Genomic DNA, 13585 nt, shown 5'->3' with positions numbered 1-13585 from the left:
GCAAGCACGGGCGCCAAGGCAGGAAGTTCCGCGGGATTGTCAGAGCATTGACTTATTAAATTATTGGGGTTAAAAAAAAAAAAGATGCCAGGAGAAGGGTTGGCATCTTGTAACTTTCTGAAAAAATAAAACTAGTTAGCTCAGCCACATACTCATTTGCCTCAGCGTAAAGCTTTGCTGTCACGCAAACAATCGACTGGCATCGTCTTTCAGGTTTTCTGCATCGTCACATAGCTTCAGGGTTGCCTGTGTTTGCCTCATCCGTAGATAAGGCGACGGGCGATGTGATCGATGCGCCGGTTAGCATCTGTAGTGCTAACAAGCTAATGTAGAGAATGCAGCGGCATCTGTCTCCCAAGCCCTACCAGCGGATGTGTTCAGTGCCAGCCGCCCTGACTAGTTAGCGTCTTAATGGGGCCGCCCAGTGTTAATTAAGCGGCGAGCGAGCGGCTTTCCAGATGTCTGCGCGCCAGGAAAAGAAGCTGTACGGCATCTTTAGCCAGTGACCGGGGAGAAGCGCATGCGTGTTGGCGGCAAATGATTGTTGCCACTTTATTGGCCCGCGACCTCTGCGGTGCACCTTCAAGAAAACGTAAAATATGTGTCAATGTGTTTTGTTTTAGAATGAATTACGTTCTCAAAAAATTGGCACTTGTCTCGTTATGTTGGTCCGAAAATGTTGGGGACCCGCAGAGCAACATAAAATTCTGATCCCTGTATTATTATGATCAGCATCATTATTATGGTGAATTTATCAGCAAGAGTCATAAATGTGTCCTAATAAATGTCACAATGAAGTTGTTTTGGTTCCCTGTTCAGATCAAATACAATATTCCAATTAAAAGGGTAACGTGCTCTAACCACATATCAAATCTGATGACGGCTTTAAATCCCTTTTATCCAATCATTTTTCTCCAAATCGGACAGCCTCGTGGTCAGAGGATTAGTGTATCATAATATACTTGAAGTAGCTGCTGTTTATACGCCGAGTATTCGAGATAAGCGGGCAATCCTCCTTGCAAGCGTCGGCGTTTGATTGGTCAAACGCGTGTTGTTGTGACTTTGGGGATTATTGGGCAAAACCCAAACCACGTCGACACAAAAACGCGGCTGCTTCCCGTCCATTTTGCATAATAGCGCCGCGTTCACGCAGTTCATGTGTGTTTGTGCTCTAGCGCTCTCTGCTTTGGTAACAGTTTCACTTTGATGCCACGAAAATTGACCAACGGCCTTCTATCATTGAGCATGGTAACAGTATCGATGAGGTTGTCAGCTGTGGGCACGTGAAGCACGCTGAGACTTTTTGTGACGAGAGGCTATCGAGATCGTTTTGACTTGTCACATTCCCGAAGGTGAAAATGATCCCATTGACATTGGCAACAAGCGCAAGAGCGGGGTGGCGCCGTACTTACTGTCCCACGTCGTAGAGCTTGGGCGCAGGGCAGAGCAGGTAGTCGTTGCGCACGACGCTCGGCTTGTTATCTAGACGGGGGAGCAAAACAAAACGTAGATATTCACGTGAAAATGAAAATGAAGGAGGAGTCGTTTGCTAACATGCAGAAGAAGCATGACAACTTAACGGATCCACATTTGCCGTTTGAGTCTCCGGCCACCGCGGTCGATTGTTTGGCCTTCCCACCGCCGAGGTGACGGACGAGGCTGTGGCATTTGTCGGACATATGCGGCGCGCGCTCCAGACGCCCCACCCCACTGCCATCCCTAATTAAAAAACCGACCCCTGCCGTTAAAAAAAGGTCGTCAGAAACACATGCAGGATGCCAAAAAAAAAAAAGAGGAAGGAACGTCGGCGGGCCTTTCCCCGAGTGGGCGATGGAACTGAGAAAGGACATCTGCTGACGACGGGTTGAGTCTTGGGAAAAAAAAAAAAAACATGAAAAAGAAAAACCAGGCACAATATGCTGCACAAGTATTTCAGTCAGGAGTCAGAAAATAACTTGTTGGCATTGGCAGGCGCCAAACGCGTGTTTAGGAAGATGAGCTAAATGTGGCGGAAACAGATTGCGGCCCAAAATAAGAAGAAGGCAGCGTGACCTGTACAAACCACATCGGGTACACGACAACATCGGCCGATTTGTTTCACGATGGACGGCACTTTGCTTCATAAATAAAATTGCAAAGCTAGTGTGGTCCCGACTTCACCGTCCATGACCCCTTTTCAAAAAAAGAAATATAGAAATAAATAAAGTTTCCGCCCCGTGTTGCCGCATTAAACAAAGACGACGACATTCAAGAGAAACGATGACAGCAGAAAGCAATTTACGTGCTTATGGTACAGCACATGGCGGTGACACTTACTGAAGGTTTGCTGGTCCACGATGAAGCTGCACACCACGCTCTCACTGCTGCGGCCCAAGGCGAAGCCATTCCCGCGCAGCACCATGGCGAACGTCTCTGCGGTGGCAACATTTGGATGAGTTCAGGAGCATGCGGGCCTTGACGGCAGACTCACCATCCTACGGACCCGCCCTTCTGTACAAATGCCAGAATTCTCCCCTTTTCCTACACTTACCAGCAATCGGCCTAAACGTAACAGCAAAAACCCGCCTTTCCTAAACTTGCCGGCAACTATCTTTCCAAACTACTCCTCGCCATCACGGGGCTGACTTTTCCCAACCTTCCAGGGGGCGCTAGTGAGCACATGGGTTGAAATAGCCTCACCGTTGACGCAGACGCTGGAGGGCTCCACACTCAGGATCTCTGTACAGGACCTCTTCAGAATCTGCACACACACAGAGAAGAACGCCAGCAACACGTTATCGTCACGTCGGCGCCGGCCTATCGAGCGTGTCAGCTTTGCAAAACAGATTAAGGCGCGACACCTGAGAAACGTCTCGGCTCCGACGCGGCGGACGGCTGCTTTTATGGGCAAATTATGCGAGGCGATCACATCAGGCGCTTGTAGGCTGCCGATGCGGCATTAACATATAAAGAGGCTCGTGAGGGTCCTCCACTGTCGCCAGTCCGTAAATCAACAAAGGACAAAGTATGCAAATGGCGCCCGGTTCAAAAGAAGCACGTTGGGCGGGCCTTTCGGCGCAAGTTGCTCGCGGCTTCCGTCTGACGAGCGGCGAGTATTTACTGCCAAGTGTGGGAAACAAATGTGACAGCGGGATATGGAGGGATAAAAAAAAAAGGACAATTTGGGGCGAGGCTACAGGAAAAAGGAAATGCGACGTTTATCTGCTGATAATGACTTCCTCGTCAGAGTGCTGATAAAACAAAAGATGTCGGCCTTGTTTGCCGTCAGGTCCGAGCTCCCCGCCGCGTTGGGCAGGAATATTCAGCAGCCAGCCGGCTTTCTTTTCCTCACCAGCAATCGACCCTTCGCTCAGCAATTGCACATTGTTTATCAAGTTTATCAAGAAACGAAGCCCTCCTTTTGTCATCCTCCCACATTAAATTACCAGCAATCACCCTTTCCTCAAGTTTTCAGCAGCTTTCTCAAGCTACAGCTCCACGTACCTCTCTAGAAAAAAAAGAAAGGCATGCCAAATTTACATGCAAGGCCTCCCTTCCTAAAGATGGCAAAAATGCCTCCTTTTCCCAAGCTCCCCTCAAACTTGCCAAAACTACTTTTAATTCAATGTGATTCATTTAACGAACCACCTTTTTGTACTAAGATGTCTTTCCTTAAAAATAGAATAGGGGAAAAAAACCACATACATTAAACTACATTCATTTGAAAACTATTACCCTAAATGATTTGTGATTACGTCTGGTAAAATATAACTTTTGTACATTTTCCCTCCAATTCCCGCGCGTCGTCATCGTTTCATTGGGGAACAAAAGATTTTCCTCCTGTGGAGAGAAATACCGGGCTCCAATGAGAGGCGGACAGATTGCTTTCGTTAGCAACAACACCAATGAGCATTTGGCATTGCGTCCTTCCCGCCTGCACACGTGGCAGCTCCGTCCGTCCGTCCGTGTGAGTGCGTTGGCCTGAACGCAGCTGCAACATCTCCAGCAGATGTTCCTTCTGGCCTCGCCTGACACACATCATGTCCACCAACTCCGCGTTTGTGTGTGTGTGTGAAGCAAAAAGAAAGCCGTGCAGGCCCCACATCCAACTGCGGCCTGTGTGTTATTGATCTCCTCACAAAAACACTACCGTAGTGCTCACAGACACACAACTGAAACGCTCTCACATTCACCACCAAAAACAAAGTGCGCAGTCCACACGCACTCTCACTGAAACAGTCACAGGCACGCGCCTCGAATTTGCTCACGAAACACTCGCACGATTGGCTGACGCAAACACTCCTGAAAGGAGCACGCGCACAATCGTGACACACTCAAGAGCCACACACACGCCACATGAACAGAATCTCACGTGCGCTTCTTAAAGGCTCTCACACATACTTTTGAAGCGGCATCACACACATTGCTAAAACATCCCAAGTTGACGCAAGAACGAACGAAACACACACTGGCTGCTAAAAGGCTTCCTCACGCCACTTCAATTTCCTCAGGCACAGTGTGTTTGACGCCTCACTCGAGTTTTTCCTTTGGCAGCACGGGTGAAGTCGGGTACGGGAAACGAGCCGTTTCCAACTTTTAAATAAATCGGCGGAAGCGAAAGACGACGAAGATGAAGGAGGAAGCTCCACTTACAGAATTGACGATGCCTTTCAGCGCGTGGAAGCCATCTTTGACAGGAAACACCTGGTCCCTGGTGTCGGCGATGTCGGCCAGCTGCGTGCACAAGCGGGAGGAAAAGGTTTGAGAACGGCACGGCTAGCCCGGTTCTGACTGAGCCTCGGCTCTGGAGCGGACAAGCGGCGTGCCACGGAGCAGATGGCCCAAATGTGGCAAAGGCTCGACGGTGGTGCAAAGGGAGTCTCGTGTTGTCTTTGTTTGGGCGCCGCATGGTTGCCGTGGTTACGGGGAGGGGGGGGTAGGCCCAACACTGGCCAAATGTGGCCAGCGGGGTTTGCCACTTTATCAATCTGCTGCCAGAATCAGTCAGGCATAGTAAAATGAAAAATGAATGATTCACAATGAAAGGTGGTGTAACCCAATGTGCTCAGTTCAATTTTGGGCCTGGTCAGCATCAAGAAAATCTCAGGTCGGATACGAGTTGAAATCCATGAAATTCTGACTCCAAAAATGCGGCTGCCTCAAAGTGGGTCAGTGACGTCACTCAAGCGACAAAGGCTGCAACTTACTGGAGGTCCTTTTCGCACAGGGCCGGTTCCAGGTCAAAAGCGGCCCAGAAGCCAGCCCACTGTTGTGAGGACAGTATTGCGGTAACGTTCTGTTTGAATGCGGCGCTCGCTGCTCCACACGCCTCAAGTCGCGCTCATTCCGAGGTTCACGACCGTCGCGGTGGTCGTCGATGCGCATTTCTGTCAACGCTCATTTGCAGCGTCGTTAGCATCGAGCTAAGTGTTCTCTCACCTGCTCCTCGTCAAAGTCCTTGATGCCCACGCAGTACACGCGAGCGCCATACTTCCGTGCTTCCTCCGCCTTTAGGAAAATGTTCCAAAAAAAAAAGTAAACAAATTGTAGAAAAGCAACAAAAAAAAAAAAAAAAGCGACACGGGCCGGGCGGGACCTGCTTGACGGTGAGTTCGTGAACAAACACATCCAGCTTCCCGTCCGTCAACGCCAGGATGATGCTAGACGACTTGAGAGTCTGTTTCTGGATCTGATCTGTGGCCTACGGGGTGAAACGGCGCCAAAAAAAAGTCAGGCTCATTTCTCGTGGCTGCGTGCCAAAGGGTGCGCTCACCATTTTCATACCCTCGTGCATGTACGTCTCGCCAGCCGGATTGACCGCTCGCAGCTTCTCCAGGCCTTCTTCTATTTTGTACCTTATGACACACAAACATGTTTTCCAATGCACTAAGCTAGCAATTTCCTCAAAATGCTAACACGCTAGCAATAGGACGGCAACTTACCCCTCGCCTGTCAGCGGTAGGAGGACGTGAGCTTGGCCCGAGAATACGATGAAGGAAACTCGCATCCTGGGACTAAAGGGTATAAAAAAATAAATAAATCAACATGATATGAACCTTTAGCATGATTTTTCTGTTCCTATCAGGCAGTTTGGTGGCTCGGCCAATTGCCGAAAGCTTCTACGGGTGGCTGCGAATCCAATATACTTTCAACACGTAGCACTAAATTTAGCCCTTTTCTGTCAGCAAGAAGGAAGTCGCAGCTAACATGTTGCTGTGATATGAGTCACGTCCTGTGGGGCAGAAATATGGATGCAAATATGTACTTGACACTTTTAACGCCACGCCGGACAAGGCGGGCTGGTTTTGATGACTAAGTGGTACTGATTTGGACTCAAGTCCGCTGCATAGCTACATTTCAAGGCGTCATTTTGAGCAGACATGAAAGGACACGTCGGAAGGTGACAAACAGTGCGTTGGGCTCGGAAAGAGGATCTTGGTTTTTGTTAAAGTTAGATCACCAAGCTCAAGTTGTTCTGACACCTTTACAGGTTGCATCTCAAAAAGTATTTATTTTGGCTTGTACACACCCCCAAAATAACCGTGATGTTTTTCATACTCAAGGTATTCGGCACGATAATTCTGCAAAAAGACTCGGGTGTCCTCATGATATATTCCAGCAGTTGTCGTTTTTAAAGGAATATTGTGCTCGTTTTTGTCCGTATTATTTTGGACGTCCAAAGACTATCACAAAGTTGGGAAGTATCAAGAGCAGAACCAAGTGTCGCTTTCAAAAGTCATCATCATAATCTTGGAAAGTAGTTGAGATTTGTATGTGTTGTTCCTTTGTGTTCAAAGTGTAAGCGGGAATTGCAAATGAGGACATATTGGGTGGAAAGAGAAAATGTGCGACTTTTTGCGTTGCCGGGCGTGAAGTTGCAAAGCGTAACGGCCAACTTGCAGCGTTCCCGCAGGCCTTTGTGGGAGCAGAAGCTGAACGTTGCTACAACCTTTTACTTTAAAAACTTCTTACATTTCAAGTTTAGACATTTGTGTGTTGCACGTTTTTTTTTTGTGTTTGTTTATTTCCCTCTTTTTTAATCCCGACATCACAACGTTGTTGGTGTTCAGCTGGTGACTCATGAGATTATCCCCTAAACAAAAAACGATTCTTAAACTTCAAGCTAACTTAAAAAAAGAAATAAAATAAAGTTTTCTAGAAATTTTCAAGGATTGTTTTTCTTTTTGTTCTTTGACGATAATAAATGACTTATTTTTCATACAAAACAATGACTTTTCGTCTGAGACGAAACGGTGGAAGTCGGGAGTTTGGGGGCGGGATGGGGGGGGGGGTACGTGCAGTGGCCACTCCTGTGGCAAATGGCCGTTCTCGCAGCCCAGAAGAGCGGCCGACTCCGCCACCCACTCCCACCTGCTGCCTTTGCTATTTTCTCCGGGCGGGCAAGCGAGTGCGCGCGCACGAGGCGCTTCTGGCGCGGACGCCGCCGTCTGTCCTGTAGCTGAGCTGGCAGCCGGCGCAAATGCTTTGGAGAGGGACTGTTTTTTGGTCCCAATAGGACGCGCCGGCCCATCCTCCAAAAATTGGAGATTGGAGCCGAGAGGCCCGGCCGCCGTGCGAGAACATGATCGAGTTCCGACCGGGAACGAGGCGGCCATTGCACGCGTGGCCTCAAACATCCCTCAAGAGGAGAAAGGTTTTTTTCAAGAGACAAATCTTGAGAGAATCACATTTGTTTTGTTGTAGCACTGTCCATTTTTAATTCTATTCTTATCAGTGCATCTATGATGGCGGCGTGCGAGTCTGTCCACTCGGGAAAGGGAGGCTTGCTGCGCGCACTCGCTCACTCACCTGACGAATCTGTCGGTGAGATTCTTGACAAAGGAATAGATCTCGAACCAGTCGGTGGCGACGCTGCCCGACCTGAAGGGAGACAAAAACAGCGCTGCTCATCTTGCGTCAGCAAAAATCAGATCCGAAATCCAGGAAGGATTTCAGGAAGTCGGACATTCACCAGGACAAGAAACGGCGCTACATTTTACCTCATGACACCTTTTGGGTTGGTCTAGTAACAGAGAGAAAATAAATACAAAATAGAATAAGTGGCAACATTAGGAGGCAACGAAGTCATCCTTTTCGCTTTTGTTATTTTTGTTTTCATCCATCTGTCCATTTTTAGAACCATTTATGGTCACTACGCTCGCAGGCAGGCCAAGATCAATTTTATCACAATAAAAAGATATCTTGGGTGTCATTATTTTCAAGAAAAACTGCACGTCACGCCTTTTTCCAACATCCATTGATAATTTTAGCATCAAAATTGGTGTCATCCAAGAAAAGACATTTAGACAAATGAGCATACTTTAAAAAAAAAAAAAAGAATTCTTAGAACCACAGGGATATTTCAAAAGGAAAAAAAGTGTCATTCTTTATTTTGTGCATATTTAAAAGAGGCACTTTTTTGTCCTACATCTGGTTGTGACACCCGTGGCCGCCGCAAAGCACGGATGAAAAATTGCAGCAGTGATGAGGAAACTCGCTGACTAAAATGTCCTGCAATGCTGTCAGCATTCTGTCATCTAGGTGGGTGTGAACAATAAAAAGAAAAAAGCAAAAAGCAACTCTAGGGCGTCTTGAGGGAGTGACCGCATTCAAATGAAATGGAAAAAAAACAACTCGGACATGAAGTTGTGTGTCTGCGGGTGATGATGCAACTGCTCCTTCCTGCGTCTGCATCATCACGGCTTCAACTTGTTTTGTCAACTTCCAACAAAAACATGCGGCTCCAAACACCAACCCGAGTAGGCTGCTGCTGTTTTGTCCAACAACTTTATCAAGTAGACATTCTGTACGGCAGCTCATCCAAGACATGCGACCTACAGCTTTTCTGAGTTCAAACATTTAAAGGAATCCAAATACTGGTTTTTTTTGGGGGGTTGCTTTTCCCACACAATTTGCTGTCAGATTGTTATGCAATACAGCCAACAGCCACTAGAGGACGGATGGGCAGAGTATTAAATCACCTTCGAAGAAGTTAAATCAGTTTGGGGAATTTATTTACAGGAACTTATTGCTGCCAGATGCGCTCTTCCAGCAACAAATGTCGGACTTCTTTCCATGGAAGAAGGGGAATCGGATGCTGCTCAGGGTTTGGGGTGGCTACAAATAAATATTTTGGTTTTTTTAACAGTTTGATGGCATTACTCCAAAATGAAGTGGGCGGAGCGTGATGACGATACCGACGACAGGTAAGAACTCAACGCAATTACCACTGAACAGGCATATGGACCTCCGCATTAATCGAATAATGGATGGAATAATCAATAGGATGATCGATTCTAAATGTCAGCGTCGTTACTGACAGCTTATGAAATTCTTGTTGCCGCAGTTAGCATTCTAGTTTCTCGTGCTAGCTTTCTCAGACAGGTGCTAACATTCTTGGAAGTCCAATCACTAAAGGGAAGGCAAATATCTAACGTATTAGAAAAAGCACTCTTGTTATGTCCCCATTTCATCATGTCACATTACCCGAAACCTTTCATGGGCACATCTGATTTACTGGACAGCTGTCAATTCATTTTGGGTCTGGGCATAGGCAACAGCGTTTCTAGTTCTTGTCTCTTCATTTGGCGTGTATGAGCATTGAACAAATTTGAACGCAATCAAAAGGTGGCTAGTTCGGGAAAAGTGTGTTAATATGTACGTTTTGGTTTTCAAAAGGCCATATTGTTATGCCATCCATAACTGCGCTGGGGCATAGTCATACGGCACCAGGTGTTGTCACCGTAAACTCGGATGGTGCTAGCAAGTTTTCGACACATTTCTGCTCACTTAAGAGACCGGCTGAAGTGCGTGCAAGCGAGCCGCGCAGCGTCTTACTTGTCGAGGACGAAGTAGAGGTCGTAAGCTCCGTGGCAGGATGCTTCCTCCGCCCAGCCCTTGGAGGCTAAAACGCCCAGCAAGAGCGCGCCCATGGCGGCCGCACGGATCCAACGCTGCCCGGGCAAAAGTTGACTCGCCGGGGAGAAGTCTGGCGACATTTTCGAACGTGTGTATCGAGGCATTGGTAGGTGAGGAGGAGATGACAACGACGAGTAACAAGCTACATGTCAAATCGCCGCATTCGGAGTCCACGGCGACATGTGAAATTGAGGAAATTACCGCGCTGTCGTCATCGTTGTTGACTCACACTTTGCTCTCTTGCAACTTCAGTTAACTCCGAACAAGTCCGAGCTTCGCGTCGACGTCACTTTGGGGAGATTCTTGAGAAAATGAGAGAAATTCTGAGAAAACGAGCAGTTGCGACACGACAAAACTTGGGGAGAAGTCCAATTTACTAACTTGTGATGCGTTCAGGACAAGTTCGGATTTGTGAAATTCCTGCTTCATGGAAACTGGGAAAAACGAAAATCGCAAAAAAATCTTCATAAAACGAAAAAATGCATTCCGATGTTCTAAAATCAAAATCCATAAGTGCATTGTATAAAAACGGTCATTTTTTCAGGAAACAAAAATATTATTAATAGAAAAACTATTATTACAAACTTTTTTCTCAAGATTTTCTCCCCCCAAAATAGATGTATTGTTTTGAAAAAAAAAAGATACTACTTTTAGAGAAGTCTGAATTACATGATATTTACTTAATTTTCAAAAAATTAAATGTATTGTGTATAAAGTATTTTGAACAACACGTGTACTTTTCACAACGTCATGCTACCTTTCCTCACCGGTGTCATTCATACAGGAAATACTAAGAATGTTATCTCTCATCTATCTTGTCCAAACACGAGTTGGCAACACTATTAAAAGAAGACCTATGACTCCAGGCTGTTCAGGAAACTGTATGTGCTCTTGCAATCAAACCATCTTCTCGCTGCCAGTTATGTTGCTTTTCTTCTGAACTTTTCATCAGGTGGCTGAAAGGGAACGTGACACACTTTAACTACACTGTCCGATTTAAGCACACTTGCAAGTCAAATCCACTGCAGATGGAGAAAAAAAACATTTGTTCCTAAGTAAAAGTCCAGTTAGCAAAGAAAGTACACCCCCTTTTGTTTGCAAAATCTTACAAATTCTGTAGATTTATTTTCTCATTCCCTAAATAAAGGATTTTTTTTTTTTACGAGATAAGACAAATTCTTATGAGCCTGCATGATGATAAACTTGTATGCTTTGAACGCATTGTTAGCTGAATTTCTTTTACTACTGCAGATTCCTTTTGCTCTCCTCAGCTGTGCTTGAGTTGTCAGACACACACACACACACTCAAGCACACACCTCCACCGCAGCTAATTACAGCTAACACACCTCATCAAATGTGAACATCAACACAGCAGTATAATTATCTGGCAAATCAAAGTCTAATTGGATGTTAATTACAATGTTAATTCCTTTGCACGCCGTTTGCTTTCAGAGGGAACTGCCGACTCTGTGCCGCCGTACAGACTAGTTTGTTTGTCTGTCTGTTTGTGTGTGCGCGTTTCTTGCGGTATTTGCTAATTCGCATGAGCGCTGAGGCGATTAAACTCGTTGGGAAGGAGGAACGGCTGCAAAAGTCAACAAAAACAAGCGCAAAGTTTGTTAGCGTTTGAACAAATTAGCTGGTTTTAACTCAAAATCCAAAGCGAATGTTCATCGCTGGTGCAGTAAGTTATCGTCAAAGGTGCCGCATGCGGTCAAACGTGCCACTTCTTTTGCAGATTCAGCCATATTGGACATTAGAATTGAACGCTTTTTTCATTTTTCAAGAAAAATAACGTCCACTATTTAACAAGTCGTAATCCTACAAAGGGTGACGGTACGGTGGAGCACTGGTTAGCACGTCCTCCTCACAGTTCGGTGGGTGCCGGAGTTTGCATGTTCTCCCCGTGCCTGCGTGGGTTTTCTCCGGGTCCTCCGGTTTCCTCCCGCATCCCAAAAACATGCTCGGTAGGCCGCTTGAGCTCTCCAAATTGCTGATGGTTGTTCGTCTCTGTATGCCCTGCGATTGGTTGGCAACGAGTTCAGGGTGTCCCGTGGGGACAAGCAGGATGGATGGATGGATGGATGGATGGATGGATGGATGGATGGATGGATGGATGGATGGATGGATGGATGGATGGATGGATGGATGGATGGATGGATAGACGGACGGGCGGGCGGGCGGACGGTCGAATGGATATTTGAGAAACTAACAATCAAATGTCAACTTTAAGTCACCCCCCGGCTTTCTACATTCTGAAATTAACATTAGCGTCTGATAAGCGATTTAGCGGAGCACTAACATCTGCTGATTACAAAAGAACCATCAAACAATGCAGCGACCACAACAGAGCCAACATTGAGCTCAGCTAATGAGTAACAGACACACACTCACGTACACGCACGCACGCACACACACACACACACACACAGTGACATGATGAAAGGACGGCATTTATGTGTCGACTGGGCTCTTATGTTTCGACTAAAGACGTCGTTAGCGATAAACAAGCCTTCCTTCAAGGAGCTTGAGAAATAACGGCCACTCGACTAATTATGAAACATAGAGGTCATTATGGTTTGTACTGACCACTAATATTTGTTTTGCACGACACTTGTGAACTGTGAACTTTTCATCACATAGCCTAGGCAAAGACCAGCTATAGTAAAGTCACTCAGCCAAGCAGAGCAGCAGGGTTGTCGGATGCACAGATGATGAGCTGAATCGAAGCTATCGGATAACCGGCAGGTAGCGACACGGAAGGCTCAAAATATGACCAAAATTGTTGAAAAATACATGAAATATTAGATCAATAAATACGGAAATTTACATCAAACACAAATGTAGTGAACAAAGAATATGGTGGGAATTTATATGATATTCCAATAAGTGTCATTATCAAAAATTAAAACAGATTGGCTGAAAAAAAGGTACTGGGCAAAAATGAAGACAAAAATATTGAAAAAAAAAAAGGGTTTAAAAAAAGCACACAAAAAATACAGTCCTACAGTGCTAAACAATCAACCACTGGAAAAAAATTAAACAATACAAAAGTATTAGACCTTTTTCTTTAATTACAAAAAAAGAAATTAGATGGAAAATATAATGATACAAGAAAGAATAGTAGACTATTCAAAAAAAGCACTTATTTTAAAATCGGACCCAAATATCAGAAAAGAAACCCCCCTTTGTGAGCAATTCCAAATTGAGTAACATGTTTGCTCGGTCACAGCGGCAGTGGAGGCTCATTTGCATGACACAAGTTAAATCCGCCTCCACAAAAGGGCGCCGATTGGAGGGTGACAAATGTGCAGCCGTCCTTCGTCGTGGAGCGCGTGTTTTCATTTGCACCGGGAACTGCCTTAAACGGCGTCCATTATGGTTCTCGGTTGACGTCCGTCCGAGTCGGGCCGCCCTCGCCCCCGCCCCGCCCCCTCGAGTAATTGCTCTTGATTCCCCTTTGTGTTTCACGCTTGACTCCCCTTGACGCGGCGGCGGGCGAGCGTATGAAGACGCGCCGGCTGACAGGTCGCCTCGTGATGAACAAATTAAGGATGGACTTTACCTTAATCTGTCTGGAAGCTTCTTTTTGCGGCTCCACGTCTTCGCCGGTGACAGCCGCGCCCGCCATAAATTGGACTTGAGGAAAGTCGCCGCCGTTTAACACGAGACAAGGGCGGGAGGGAG

The 13585-nt window shown here is 46.3% G+C and overlaps 2 protein-coding genes across 2 annotated transcripts in view; one reads left to right on the top strand and one right to left on the bottom strand.

The window, feature by feature from the left end:
* The window catches only part of antxr2a (ANTXR cell adhesion molecule 2a), a 34653-nt gene extending 24367 nt beyond the window's left edge, over positions 1–10286 (bottom strand). The window contains exons 1-10 of the mRNA XM_037259060.1: positions 9817–10286; positions 7789–7860; positions 5922–5993; positions 5753–5834; positions 5576–5680; positions 5419–5487; positions 4633–4713; positions 2680–2740; positions 2317–2412; positions 1413–1482 (exon numbers count right to left, since the gene is read on the bottom strand). Of these exons, the coding sequence (XP_037114955.1) occupies positions 1413–1482; positions 2317–2412; positions 2680–2740; positions 4633–4713; positions 5419–5487; positions 5576–5680; positions 5753–5834; positions 5922–5993; positions 7789–7860; positions 9817–10001 (893 nt within the window). The 5' untranslated portion in view covers positions 10002–10286. The remainder of the gene's footprint in view (positions 1–1412; positions 1483–2316; positions 2413–2679; positions 2741–4632; positions 4714–5418; positions 5488–5575; positions 5681–5752; positions 5835–5921; positions 5994–7788; positions 7861–9816) is intronic.
* The window catches only part of LOC119127193, a 665522-nt gene that overhangs the window by 120624 nt on the left and 531313 nt on the right, over positions 1–13585 (top strand). The window lies entirely within an intron of this gene.

The sequence above is a fragment of the Syngnathus acus genome, chromosome 9 (genome assembly GCF_901709675.1).
Source record: "Syngnathus acus chromosome 9, fSynAcu1.2, whole genome shotgun sequence".
Lineage (NCBI taxonomy): Eukaryota > Metazoa > Chordata > Actinopteri > Syngnathiformes > Syngnathidae > Syngnathus > Syngnathus acus.
Note: the sequence above shows the minus strand (reverse complement) of the source record. Positions and strands in the feature narration are given on the sequence as shown.